This window comes from Schistocerca gregaria, chromosome 9 (genome assembly GCF_023897955.1).
Source record: "Schistocerca gregaria isolate iqSchGreg1 chromosome 9, iqSchGreg1.2, whole genome shotgun sequence".
In the NCBI taxonomy this organism is placed as follows: Eukaryota; Metazoa; Arthropoda; class Insecta; order Orthoptera; family Acrididae; genus Schistocerca; species Schistocerca gregaria.
Window position 1 is genome coordinate 119778997 of NC_064928.1, and position 15547 is coordinate 119794543.

General features: G+C 44.4%; 1 protein-coding gene across 1 annotated transcript in view; it reads left to right on the forward strand.

Moving 5' to 3' along the window:
* Positions 1-3990: 3990 nt before the first annotated feature.
* The window catches only part of LOC126292191 (fasciculation and elongation protein zeta-2), a 358256-nt gene continuing 346699 nt past the window's right edge, over positions 3991-15547 (forward strand). Inside the window, exon 1 of the mRNA XM_049986034.1 lies at positions 3991-4676. Coding sequence (XP_049841991.1) covers positions 4216-4676 — 461 coding nt within the window. The 5' untranslated portion in view covers positions 3991-4215. The remainder of the gene's footprint in view (positions 4677-15547) is intronic.

Consider the following 15547-nt stretch of genomic DNA (forward strand, 5'->3'; position numbering starts at 1 on the left):
ATACTAGTTAAGCAACAACAGCTTTCGACAGCAGTCAGAAGTAGCTAAACGCAGCGCTTCCTGGAGCATAATTTGCTTTCACATAACGGATTACAATGCATTATAAAACGTGTTATCTGCGTTATCACTTTTGAGGAGGATTAGTCACAGACTTTTTACGACTGGAAATTTTTGTTTATAACCGAAGTATTCTCACTTCTGATTATTTCCTGCTTCAGCCTTTTGACATTCAGTATCAATAAACATTACTGGTATAAGGACAAAACTATCTTTTCTAAATATTTTGTTAATTCATTTTATAGCTTATTGGTCATTCTATTGGAAACATGTCAAATGCAATCGTAGAAACGAACCTTCAATTTTAGATCGTGAACTTAAAAAATGTGACACATCCATTCCCATTTTAATAACGGAAAAAGGTTTACCTTTGAGTGTAAGCATGAGCCATGAGTTATTTTCAAAAAAATTCTATACATTGTCTCAATCGCATTCAACCTTTCTTTTTAACATAGCGATGACCAGTTTCGTAGATCTCATGCAGCATAGCAAATGCAACTAGCAGTTCGCTACACCGTTGCATCGTCCATAACATTCTTATTTTAAATAATCTGGTAAAATCTGTTACGTACAACCACGCTATCTGCGACAGCAATTGAAACAAAAAGCCTGTACTGTGTCATAAATTCTTTTTATAAACTGAAACGCCCATACAACTATTTCACTGCAGTCAGTAACTGCAAGCAGAGATTTTCCATGTAAATAAAGTAATCCGTAGAATGTGGCAGTACATCAGATATTTCGCTGAACTAGAATGGCCCCCACACGTTCCAAATGTCCAAATGTGTGTGAAATCTTATGGGACTTAACTGCTAAGGTCATCAATCCCTAAGCTTACACACTACTTAACCTAAATTATCCTAAGGACAGACACACACAGCCATGCCCGAGGGAGGACTCGAACCTCCGCCGGGACCAGCCGCACAGTCCATGACTGCAGCGCTCTGGACCGCTCGGCTAATCCCGCGCGGCCCACGCGTTCCATAATATTGTGAGACCATTAACATATTAAGCGACCGAGAGCGAGTATTGACGTATTGTGAGTACCAGAAATACTAATGAGCAGTATCAAAGGTCCCCAAAATATTTTCAGTGCTGTGAATACTTACTGAGCGAGTACTGGCGGTTTGACGCAGTCGGCCATTCGGTTGTTTGACGGAGCTTCACGACCAGCCAGCTGGCGTTAGTGGGCACTGTTTATGCCTGCAGTTCGTCTTTTTTCCTTTCAATATATGTTCTGCTTTCCAAAATTAACAAGGAAATAATGGCTAACGTTATCGAGTGGAATGCCACAAAAGAAAAGAATCACTCTGGAATCAATCTGCAAAGGAACATAAACAGAAAAGTAAATAAAAATGTGAATTAAGAATAACTGAATACTCACACACGTCTTATAGGCCTGTATCGGGCAGTAATTGTGTTTACGATTTTTGTGTGGCAACTGGAGATTTAGTATGGCTTTACTTCCTTTATTAATTTGAAATCTTAAAGTTATTTCTAATGTCTCGCCAACTGCGATTACCTCTTCATTACCGTATTTCGCTTCTCTATTTCGTGTCATATCAACATTTATGATACGAGATTTGTCCGAAAACAGATATGAAATCTTTCGGGTCTATAGTTCCGATTTCATACAACTAGTAGCTCATTCCTTTTTTTTTTTTTTTTTTAGCTATTCTCGGTTTCATTTCCTTGTTTGATTGTACAGCAGCGTGGAAAAGCGCTTCTACTTTCAGAAGTACGCCATAATCTACGTACGTAGATAGACGTAATGAGTAGTAGGACGTCTGTGACATGGATGTCAGTCTCACCACAATGCATAAAAATGTTTACCTTAGTTAACTGAGTACATCTTTCAGCGCACATGCAATGCTTCAGAAGTTTCCACAACAATTTTTCTAATTGTGTCTGATGGTATTACAGCACTAAACTTCAAATATTCAAATGACTTACCATTCGCCAGAAGCCGAGAAGTTACTCCTAATCTCTCGTTCATTGTGGTTGCCTCCATCACTGACGTATTTTGCTTCTCTATTTTACGGCGTACCAACATTAATAATTTGTCTTTACATTGCAGCAGACCATGAAATCCTTCAGGTCCATGGTTCTGATTTCAGTCAGTAAATCGACATGCGACAAGCAACTCCATTTTTTCGGCGATTCTCGTCATTTTTTGTTTCTTCTAACTATAGGTATATTCTAACTATAGGTATATTCTAACTATAGGTATTATAATTGCAACATACGCTTTCTTTTGGAATGTTGGACATCTTAACCTTACGAAACTGCGTTGCCAGCTGACGATATTGATAACATCATTGATGGTGCGAGAGTCGCTTCAAGATATTGAAGAACGTATGCAGGTCGCGTCAGTGGGATGTACGTAACATTGGTCAAACCACTGAAACTTTTTTTTTACACCAGATACTTCTGTAGCATGTTATAAATATCGTCTCCTGTGTTAAGAGTTTGATTCGTGCTACAATTAATGGAAAAGCCATCTTGTTTCAATCAATGCGCAGTGCCATGCACACTTTTCTACGTTGCTATTGGACAGAACAGTACGATATTTTATTACCTCCTGCCATCACAGAAGACATCTGTAGAGTATAGAAGGCTGTGAGCCTATTTTCGATGCGATTAATTACGATTTATAAAAGAAATGCACCCGTGGTGGAACACAAAACACAAACGAAAGCTTTAACACCCTCATCTAGAAGAGACGTTCAAAGACAACATTTTGCTAGTCTACTATTGTAAAAAATTCCTCATGTGATGCTTCTCTGGTAACACGGCAAGATTCACAACTCTTATGAGACCAGGATTTGGTGCAGGTTGCTTCACTGAAGTGAAGAAGACTGAAGATGTGCCTATTGTTAGTTCTGCTAGCCAGTGAAGGATATTGTCAAAAGGGCATGCTAGAAGGATCAGACTAGAAGAAAAGAGCAACATGAAGACCAAAGAGGCCAAATCTATGGTTATGGCCAACATTATGAAACTTTTTCCTGGCATAAATGCTAATAATTTTTTTTCTGCTCTTCTCGAAACTTTTATTTTTCAGTGCATAGGGAACATTTTCTGTTGAACCAAATGGCTCAAACGGCTCTGAGCACTATGGGACTTAACATCGGAGGTCGTCAGTCTCCTAGAACCTAGAGCTACTTGTACCTAACTAACCTAAGGACATCACACACATCCATGACCGAGGCAGGATTCGAACCTGCGACCGTAGCGGTCGCGCGGATCCATACTGAAGCGCCTAGAACCGCTCGGCCACTCCGGCAGGCTCTGTTGAACCACCGCAGATAAATAGGTGAAATCTGCTACGGACTTTGTGTATTCTAAAACATAACTTCATGTGGGACAATTTTTTTAAAAGTTTATTACTGTCAAATAAAAAATAAAAAAATCTTGCGAAATTTTAAGACTAGTATTAACAAGCTGGTACACAGATTTTTTTATCTAATTGCTAAGGATCACGTTTTGAAAGTGAAAAGTATATTAGCCTTTGAGAAAACGTTTCTGATGCGGTAGTAGGTACTCTGAAGGCATCCAGCAACTTTGAGAAAAGTATTTGACAAAAAATTGAAGAAACATCCAGATTATAGACAATAATATAATGATAACATGCGAAAAATTTTGTTGAGTTATCTCTCAGGTAATAAAAGCTCCATTAGTGTATACGTATCCGCGCATTTTCTCATACGTCCCCCTCTTACAGCGGGAAACGAAAAACATTCTCGTTTGCGAAAGCGCTATGGAACTGTCAGCAGCTTGTCCATCTAAATAACAGCGAATGTGTGCGAGACACGTGTACGTATACACATACACAGTACACAAACAACGCAGCCAAGTGTGAGAGAGAGAGAGACAAACGAAATTCGCACTTCTGCAACTGGATCAATAGGCCGCGACGGTGGCGCTAGTCTGGTGGCGCGCGGCGGAACTAGCGAAACGAGCCCGGCGCTCTCTCGGGCCGGCTGCTCAGTCGCCCCTGGGACTTGGACGCGCGCGGATCAGCAGAGCGGGCGCGGGTTGGCGGAAGGCGGGCCCGTCCAGACAGTAAACAACACAGGTGTGCGAGAGGCGGCGGACACACGACGGAGGGGCGCGCGCAGAAGGCCTCCGCTGCCCGTAGCGGGAAGCCGTGATCCAGCCATGCGCGATATGGCGGGCAAAATGGCCGAGCTCAAGTTCGAAGCTCCGCTGGCACAGTTCGAGGAGAGCGAAGAATGGCCCCAGACCACCGGCACGACGGCCCTGTCGGACAACACGAGGCCGGGGGCCGATCCAGCTCCCGACGACAACTTCAACCCGGCCACCAATGGCGAGGGTGGCGGGTCCAACACCCCTCCTGGAGAACAGCTAGACAACGACGCGGCCAACAAGCAGTTCCAGGAGCTGCAGCAGCAACAACAGACGACGACCACCACCATCACGGCGGACCCGGCTAGCGTGTCCAGTGACACTTTCAACGAGATGTTCTCCGGGTCACTGGAAGACCTCGTCAACACGTTCGACGAGAAGATCACTCGCTGCTTTTGCAACTACGACGAGAGCGTCGAAAAGCTAGCCCCAGTGCAAGTTCGCAGCCAGGAAGAGATCATGAACGAGTGCCAGTAAGTACCAGCCGACACTATAGCAGCTTTGCTTCCCGCGTCTTAGCTATTATTGTTGTTGTTTCTGTGTTGGCTTCAGTGCAAGAACAGGTTTGATGCAACTCTCCACGCCACTTTATCTTATGCGTGCCTCTTCATCTCTGCACAACACTAGCAACCTACATCCATTTGAACATGTTTACTGTACTCGAGACTTGACTAGAATTATTACCACCCCCCCCCCCCTCCCACACACACACACACACACACACACACCTCCATTACCGAACTGCAATTCCTTGACACCTCCAGTGAATCCTGTAAGCCGATCCTTTTTTTTTTTAGTCAAGTTGCGTGATAAAATTCTGTTTCCCTTACTTCTCCGCACTAGTTACTCAAGCCATACAACTAATCCTCAGCATTATTTTGTAGCACCTCATCTCAAAACTTTTCATTCTCTTCTTGTCTAAACTGACTATCATCCTCGTTGCACTTACATACGTGGCTACATTCAGGAAAAATATTTTCAGAAAAGACGTCCTGACACTAAATTTGTATTTGACGTTAATGAAGTTCTCTTTTTCAGAAATGCTTTCCTCGACATTGCCCAACTGCATTTTTACCTTCACTAATTCGACAATCATCGGTTATTTTTCTGCTCAAATAGCAAACCTCATTTTTAGTGGCTCATTTCGTAAACTAATTCCTTCAGCATCGTCTGATTAAATTCGACTACAGTCCATTTTCTTTCTTTTAATTTTGTTGATATTTATCTTATAATCTCTCTTCAAGACAATCCATTCTCTTCAGTGGCTCTTCCAGGTCCTTTGCCATCACTAAAAGAATTACAATTTCAGTGGCAATGTGGAAAGCTTTTTTTCTTCTCTGTGAACTTACGTTCTCTTCCCAAATATCTCTCTGGTCCTCTTTACTGCATATTAACATTTGGATAAGACTATAACACGTGTTGTTGTTGTTGTGTTGGTGGTCTTTAGTCTGAAGATTGGTTTGATGCTGCTCTCCACGCAACTCAGTCTATTCAAGTGTCTCCATCTCTGCAGAACCACTGCAACATATACCAATTTGAATCAGCTTACTGTAGTCAAGATTTTCGACCTACAGAACACAAGATTCGTGTTTGAAACCGTGACATCGTCACAGGGATGTAGCGACCGTAATAGTGTTTGTGAAAAATATATGTTTTTGTCTCAATCGCAAAGTATTGTTCTTTACAAACTTTATGCACTAACGTCAATTATAGAAAGAACAAACAGCAGACTGCTGCTAATGAGACCGCAGTGCACATTGGCGTGTCATTCGTTTCCAAACATGCTATACCTCATAGTGGTGCGCAAGAAATTGAAGCGTATCATTTATAAATAAAATTCTTTATAACTGAGACGTAAAACGTTTATATTTGTAACAGATTTGTTTTCCCCAGGGACATGTTTCCGAGTACTCCCTGACCAGAGATCCGCTTGGAGACTATTTCACCTCCCTAATTTTTTACCCATGCGGATGCCGCCACCATTGGACCATACAGTAGATTTGGGTGTACTCATGAAATACAAGAGTTGTGGTTTACCCATGCTTTCAGCCAATCACGCTACCAACATAGCAAGACCATGTTGGCCAGTGTTACAAGGTCAGATCTGTCAATTATCCAGTGTGTTGGTGCTCTTCAGCAACCATACATCAGCCTGTTCCCTACAGGTATCCCTTCCTGTAATGTGGTTGCTTCTATGGTAGAGCTACAGATATCACTGAGGAACGCAAGCCGCCCTAACTCTGCAATGTTCATTGTTTGTGACAGATGATGTGACACATGTAGAACAGGACAATAGGATCTAAAATAAATATTAACAAACTACGATGAAATTGTAGCGATTGCAGTTTTAGAGGGGTCATTAATGTTACAGTTCCACCAGAGCTCTACATCCAGGAAACAACCTTCCAACAGCTTTTATAACGTTTATCAAGTTACCTTTGATTTCTTCTACTGGGTAATGTGTTACTGTACAGCCTATTATTTGCTCCATATATACTGGTTTATGTGCAGTTTAATTATGTGCGGATGCCATATTCTTTGACTTCCACAAAGCGTTTGACTCGGTGCCCCACTGCAGACTCCTAACTAAGGAACGAGCATATGGGATTGGTTCTCAATAATGAGAGTGGCTCGAAGACTTCTTAAGTAATAGAACCCAGTACGTTGTCCTCGATGTTGAGTGTTCATTGGAGGTGGGGGTATCATCTGGAGTGCCCCAGGGAAGTGTGGTAGGTCCGCTGTTGTTTTCTATCTACATAAATGATCTTTTGGATAGGGTGGATAGCAATGTGCGGCTGTTTGCTGTGCTGCACGGGAAGGTGTCGTTGTTGGGTGACTGTAGGAGAATACAAGATGACTTGGACAGGATTTGTGATCGGTGTAAAGAATGGCAGCTAACTCTAAATATAGATAAATGTAAATTAATGCAGATGAATAGGAAAAAGAATCCCGTAATGTTTGAATACTCCATTAGTAGTGTAGCGGTTGACACAGTCACGTCGATTATATATTTGGGCGTAACATTGCAGAGCGATATGAAGTGGGACAAGCATGTAATGGCAGTTGTGGGGAAGGCGGATAGTCGTCTTCGGTTCATTGGTAGAATTTTGGGAAGATGTGGTTCATCTGTAAAGGAGACCGCTTATAAAACACTAATACGACTGCTCGAGTGTTGGGATCCCTGTCAGGTCGGATTGAGGGAGGACATAGAAGCAATTCAGAGGCGGGCTGCTAGATTTGTTACTGGTAGGTTTGATCATCACGCGAGTGTTACGGAAATGCTTCAGGAACTCGGGTGGGAGTCTCTGGAGGAAAGGAGGCGTTCTATTCGTGAATCGCTACTGATGAAATTTAGAGAACCAGAACTGCAGTACAATTTTACTGCCGCCAACGTACATTTCGCGGAAAGACCAAAAAAATAAGGTAATAGAGATTAGGGCTCGCACAGAAACATATAGGCAGTCATTTTTCCGAGGTACCCTCCACCACGCACCGTATGGTGGATTGCGGAGCATGTATGTAGATGTAGATGTGGATAGCGACCCATGGAACACCACGACATGGCTGTCGAAATCTTTACCGAACCCCCACCAGATTTCACTCTCAAGTCGCAAACTCGGTCAGAAGTTGGAAACAGTGTGCAGAAAAACTTGCCCAACAAAATGACTTTCGCCCATTGACACATAGGCCAGGTTCTTATGACTTCGGCACCATGCTGTTGAAGGCATTTGCACCACTGTGTGATATTGGAATTTCAGCTCGTCCTGCAGTTCCGTGGGTCTGCAGCTCACATCGAATTGTTTTGGTGCTGACAGGCTTTTTTGAGTTCGACACACAGTTCTGCAGTGACTTTTGCAGCTGTCGTCCTATTTGTCATCAGAATCCTCTTCAGTGACCGTCTGTCACTACCATTCGACAACTACTTCCGTGCGCATTGTGACTGAGCGGATAACGTTTATCCGCTTCCCCTGTATACGGTGTAAATCTTCGATGTGTTGCCTCTTGAAACACCATACACTTGGACTTACTTGGTTGCGGAAGCATCCACCGTATGAACGCCAACAACCGGCCCACGTTCGAATTCACTCAGCTCCGACCCACAACTGCACAGGACACTGTTCTGACCACAACTGAGACTTGTTACATGTTGTGTCCATTGCACAGGTGCCGTTTTGGTCAAATACAACGGCTGGCATCTGCATTTATGTTCAAGAAGGTATTTCCCGCGGGGTTTTCTTATTTTTGTCCAAGTGAGAATAGACGAAAAATATTTTTTCTACGTTATATTACACCTTAAAATGCCGCAAGATGTTCCAACTTTACGGAAAATTACAGTGTGTGCGAAAAGTCTTTCTCTGATTACATATATTGATAACTCAGGCTAGAAGTAAGATACAAATATGAAACTGGTGTCTAATTGTTTACAGACTATGAAAGTTTTATTCACACATCAGTAAACTTCCACATGAGCACCCTTGGTAGCACGTAGCACATCTAGGCGATATTCAATTTCCGTCCACACATTAGCCAACATCACTGGAGGGATCGATTCAACGACTGTGGTTATCCGTTGCCGCAGGGTTTCAGGATCTGGTACACGTGTTCGGTAGACCTCGTCCTTGACATAACCCCATAAAAAGAAGTCTAATGGGGTTATGTCAGGAGAGCGAGGGGGCCAAACCGTTGGCCCATCACCACCAATCCATCGCCCAGGAAGGGTCATATCGAGTCAGGCGCGGACATCCAAACCCCAATGAGGCGGTGCACATTCTTGCTGAAACAAGATAGCGGGATGATACTGAAGCAGCTGAGGAACAGCATACAGTGGCAACATGACCAGGTACACTGCAGATGTGATGGTAACCTCAGCGAAGAATAATAATTCGATCGTGCAATAGCGCGCACCAAACATTCACCTTTGGACATAACACCATAACGTCGCTTGTTACACAACAGCCTCAGCCACCAAGGCGCTATTGAACACATTTTGTTGGGATGTTTTGAATCACTCCCCATATTTCCCTGACTTGGCGAGTCAGGGGAATACGGGAAAAGCACACGTAAATGAAGTTAGATTTTCAACCGACGAGCAGGTGCAGAAAGAGGTCGTGGAAGGATGGAAGGAATTTGAGGGACAGTTCTTTGAGGAGCACATAAAGAAGTTTGCGGCGCCGGCCAGTGTGGCCGAGCGGTTCTAGGCGCTACAGTCTGGAACCGTGTGTCCGCTACGGTCACAGGTTCGAATCCTGCCTCGGGCATGAATGTGTGTGATGTCCTTAGGTTAGTTAGGTTTAAGTAGTTCTAAGTTCTAGGGGACTGGTGACCTCAGAAAATAAGTCCCATAGTGCTCAGAGCCATTTTTGAAGTTTGCGGCACGTCTCGCCACATGCATTGAACATGACGGCGGTTATATGAAAAATAGTCAACAAGTGTATCAACAACATCCCGTAATTTTTTTTCAAATACACCTTTTTTTTAAAATGACTATGAAAATTTAGTACGCTTACTTTCTGAACATGCCTCGTATAAGGATGTTGAAATTACGCGGACTGATAAGATGTGAGGATATTCTGCACATAACCAGCGAAGAAAGGAGCGTATGGAAGACATTGATAAGAACAAAGGACATGTATTATGGAGGGAGCGGGTTCGTATATGAAAAACGCATACTATTTTAAAGATACATCAAATCAACGATTTTGAAGATACGGCAATTGAAATTTTGTACCATGCCTTACATAACTCTTACTGTTAACTACTTTGGATTATATACATTTAACTTTTTCATGGAATTTAAAAAAAAATTCTTTCAAAAGATAGTATATATACATTTTTCTCGACAACTATTCGAGAGATTTCTACAAAATTTTCTCTGTTTGATCTCTTTGCGTATAATAAACTTCTTGCATGAGGGTTTTTCAATATATCAAACAGGAGAATTTTAATATTTTTGTATTATAACTCTGTAAGTGTAATATAAAATTTATGCAACATTACAAGCACTTTGGTACATAATTTACTCTACACTCAGAATTTCAAAATTTTCTCTTGCCTTCATAGATTCTGAGAAAAAGGTGCATAAACTTTAACAAATGTAATTTTCAGGAAAAATAAAGCTAACGTTTTCTCTTATGTCACATCGCTCAGGAGGCTCCAGATTTGTACTAAGGGTCCTCTTTCCCTTCAGAGCTTCTCTTCTGGTTTCTTGTTTCCTGCCCTCGTTCTTTACCAGGTCATGAACTGACTTTTCAGTTGCAGAAAGATGCTGTTAATCTCTTTTCTCAAGAATTCTTGAATGAAATTTCCTAGCTTAACGCCCATTCTCCCTAATATCTTCATCCTGCATGCGTTTTCATCACTAAACACGAGAACTGCATCATACGTTGCATCGTGGCAGATGAAAATGTGGTTTTGGGCATCGTTTCGGTGTGAGAAGCACAGAGATACGGAACGGAGTCACAGATAATGTATAAAACCAAAGGGTATATACCACAGCCTTCTAGAATTATCCCGGACGAGATTGCTTGAAATTAATCCACGCAATCTTAGTTCATCGAGCTAATATTGAAGTGTTGCTTAGAAAAATGGGCGTGACAGAAAGGTTGCGTGATATATTTAATTATTTTTGAAGCACTTCGGATGCTATTTCATCACTGAAGCTTCGTGAACTTATTGCCCACGAGTTCTACTAATAAATAATAAATAAATTGATATCAACATTTTCGATCAGTTTCATAAACGTCCCACATTAAGACAGCAGACAATACTATCTACGATACAAGAGGGAGCTGCGGAGGGTAAAAACTGTTGGGGAAGGCAAAAAAAAGCAACTTCAAACTTTATGGCAACCCGTCGGAGACGCTGCGTTACATTGATCATGTAAAGAGAGCTGCCATTTATTACAGCAAGAGAAAAATGAACGAAAGGATTAGGAAGAATATTGAATGGTACTATGAAGCCACGTTCTCTCTGCCACTCACCGTGCGTGTCTTACAGAGTCTCAGATACAGCTGTAGATGGGATCACATGACTCGCCATCATTCACAGCGTCCTTCCGGAAGACCTAATCGGACGCTTAGGTCGCATAAGAAGTGGCGGAGGCGAGAAACTTCTGTCGGGAAGAATACCCGCTTTCAGCCATTCGATGAATAATGTCCGTTGGCCGAGATGTCGCTGTGAATAATTCATGCCCGTCTCCCTGCGGAGGCCTGCGAAATATTTGCTATGCATGAGCCGCGCGCTGTTTCGGACAAGACAAAGAGCGAGTCTTTTAAGGACCTCTCTCGTCACTAATAAGGTTGTCATTTCCACAACAGAAGCAAACTGTGCAATGCCACGACGATATTTTTTGAAACTCAGCTAATGCATATTATTATTTTTTGAAATAATGTCTCGAAGAGAATAACAGAAAATAATACTTCTGTTTAAATGATGACTAACTAACATCCTAAGCTGCCGACAGGTGTTGTTGATACACCTCGATGTGGACAGCTGAAGATGTGTGCCCGGACCGGAACTCGAACCCGGGATCTCCTGCTTACATGGCAGACGCTCTATCCATCTGAGCCAGCGAGGACACAGATGAATAGCGCGAGTGCAGGGACTTATTCCTTGCACGCTTCCCGTGAGACTCACATTCCCAACTGTCCACAATTCTACATATGTATTGTACCTTATAGACATTAGCCCACTTACTCATTACTCGCACACGTTTTGGCGATTCCGATAAGAGTTTGGGCAACCTGTGCGCATTCGCACAGACGAAGGTCAATGGCTGGGTAGCCTTTAACTCAACAGTAACTGTTCTTTCGAGAACAAGTTACTGTCTTCGACCGAATAGTAGCGGCTCCGGTCAAAGAAAACCATCATAACGACCGGGAGAGCGGTGTGCTGACCACACGCCCCTCCTATCCGCATTCTCAACTGAGGATGATACGGCGGTCGGATGGTCCCGATGGACCACTTGTGGCCTGAAGACGGAGTGCTTTCGGTTAGCCTTCCCCCACAACATTTTGTGTGTGTTCCTTCCAATTTAAGTTGTTCGTAATTGTAATACCTAGGTATTTAGTTGATTGATAATTTCATATTATACGCACAGAATTATAATCACAAATTATTAAAATCCACCTATCGATATATTCATACTTGCTGTATGCAAAGAGATAGTTATTGTTGTTGTGGTCTTCAGTTCTGAGACTGGTTTGATGCAGCTCTCCATGCTACTCTATCCTGTGCAAGCTGCTTCATCTCCCAGTACCTACTGCAGCCTACATCCTTCTGAATCTGCTTAGTGTATTCATCTCTTGGTCTCCCGTTACTATTTTTACCCTCCACACTGCCCTCCAATGCTAAATTTGTGATCCTTCGATGCCTCAGAACATGTACTACCAACCTGTCCCTTCTTCTTGTCACGTTGTGCCACAAACTCCTTTTCTCTCCAATTCTATTCAATACCTCCTCATCAGTTATGTGATCAACCCATCTAATCTTCAGCATTCTTCTGTAGCACCACATTTCGAAAGCTTCTATTCTAAGAAAAAGGTACATGCGTTATTTTTTTGATAATAAAAAGTGCTAGATACATTCGATCCAAGGAACTTAATCGTAAACTGTTAATTTCGTGTAAAGTATGGTACAAAATTCCCTTGTCGTATCTTCAAAATTGTGAATTAGGTGCATATTTTAAATACACTCCTGGAAATTGAAATAAGAACACCCGGAATTCATTGTCCCAGGAAGGGGAAACTTTATTGACACATTCCTGGGGTCAGATACATCACATGATCACACTGACAGAACCAGAGGCACATAGACACAGGCAACAGAGCATGCACAATGTCGGCACTAGTACAGTGTATATCCACCTTTCGCAGCAATGCAGGCTGCTATTCTCCCATGGAGACGATCGTAGAGATGCTGGATGTAGTCCTGTGGAACGGCTTGCCATGCCATTTCCACCTGGCGCCTCAGTTGGACCAGCGTTCGTGCTGGACGTGCAGACCGCGTGAGACGACGCTTCATCCAGTCCCAAACATGCTCAATGGGGGACAGATCAGGAGATCTTGCTGGCCAGGGTAGTTGACTTACACCTTCTAGAGCACGTTGGGTGGCACGGGATACATGCGGACGTCCATTGTCCTGTTGGAACAGCAAGTTCCCTTGCCGGTCTAGGAATGGTAGAACGATGGGTTCGATGACGGTTTGGATGTACCGTGCACTATTCAGTGTCCCCTCGACGATCACCAGAGGTGTACGGCCAGTGTAGGAGATCACTCCCCACACCATGATGCCGGGTGTTGGCCCTGTGTGCCTCGGTCGTATGCAGTCCTGATTGTGGCGCTCACCTGCACGGCGCCAAACACGCATACGACTATCATTGGCACCAAGGCAGAAGCGACTCTCATCGCTGAAGACGACACGTCTCTTTTCGTCCCTCCATTCACGCCTGTCGCGACACCACTGGAGACGGGCTGCACGATGTTGGGGCGTGAGCGGAAGACGGCCTAACGGTGTGCGGTACCGTAGCCCAGCTTCATGGAGACGGTTGCGAATGGTCCTCGCCGATACCCCAGGAGCAACAGTGTACCTAATTTGCTGGGAAATGGCGGTGCGGTCCCCTACGGCACTGCGTAGGATCCTACGGTCTTGGCGTGTATCCGTGCGTCGCTGCGGTCCGGTCCCAGGTCGACGGGCACGTGCACCTTCCGCCGACCACTGGCGACAACATCGATGTACTGTGGAGACCTCACGCCCCACGTGTTGAGCAATTCGGCGGTACGTGCACCCGGCCTCCCGCATGCTCACTATACGCCCTCGCTCAAAGTCCGTCAACTGCACACACGGTTCACGTCTACGCTGTCGCGGCATGCTACCAGTGTTAAAGACACCGATGGAGCTCCGTATGCCACGACAAACTGTCTGACACTGACGGCGACGGTGCACAAATGCTGCGCAGCTAGCGCCATTCGACGGCCAACACCGCGGTTCCTGGTGTGTCCGCTGTGCCGTGCGTGTGATCATTGCTTGTACAGCCCTCTCGCAGTGTCCGGAGCAAGTATGGTGGGTCTGACACACCGGTGTCAATGTGTTCTTTTTTCCAGGAGTGTAGTATGTGCTTTCCACGAACGTTCCCCCTTAAGGCCTGTAAATCGGATGACGCTTTTTGAAAGGCAGTGTATTTTCGTCTAGAGTTTGTTACACGAGATCATAAGGAACAGAGCGTTTTGATCACTGCTCTCCCCAAACACGGCTGCAGTGACTTCAGGGGCGGTGCAGCAGGGTCAGAAGTGCCAGAACAGAGCGGCTACTGCGGCGTTTGTTGATAGGCCGCGCCCACGGGTTCCCGTGTCCGACATCAAAAGACTGTTTGTGGCGCCAAGGCGGAGATATGACAGGTGTCTGCACTCCGTTTACGAGTAGCGGCGAGACAAAGGCCGCCAGTGCTTCTCGCAGACGACGGATCGGGCCAAGCAAAAGGGCGGCAGCAGAGGCGCCGAGAAATTGTGCAGCCATCCACAAGCCGACTCAAGGATAGAGGCACCGTGTGAGGAAAGTTTATACAGAGGGTGTAACCAGAAAGTACGTTCCACATGGTAATACACTGAAGCTCCAAATTGGCAAGCCAATAGACACGCATAATCAAATAGAGAACCGGCCTCGATGGCCGAGCGGTTCTAGGCGCTACAGTCTGGAACCGAGCGACCGCTGCAGTCGCAGGTTCGAATCCTTCCTCGGGCATGGATGTATGTCATGTCCTTAGGTTAGTTAGGTTTAAGTAGTTCTAAGTTCTAGGGGACTGATGACCTCAGAAGTTAAGTCCCATAGTTCTCAGAGCCATTTGAACCATTCGAATAGAGAGATACGTAAACAGGCAGAATAAGGCGCTGCGGCCGGTAACGGCTATGTAAGGCAAGTGTCTGGCGCAGTTGTTAGATCGGTTACCGCTTCTACAATGACATGTTATCAAGATTTTAGTGAGTTCGCACGTGGTGTTATAGCCGGCGCACGAGCGATGGGACACAGCATCTCCGAGGTAGCGATTTCCCGTACGACCATTTCTCGAGTGTTCCGGGAATATCAGAAACCCGGTAAAACATTAAATCTCCGACATCGCTGCGGCCGGAAAAAGATCCTGCAAGAACGGCACCAACGACGACTAAAGATAATCCTTCTACGTGACAGAACCGCAACCCTTCCGCAAATTACTACAGATTTCAATACTGCACCAAGTCTCAGCCTGCAAACCACTCAACGAGACATCATCGATATGGGCTTTCCCAGGCTAAGGCGCACTCGTGTACCCATGACGACTGCACGACACAAAGCTTTATTCCTCGCCTGGGCC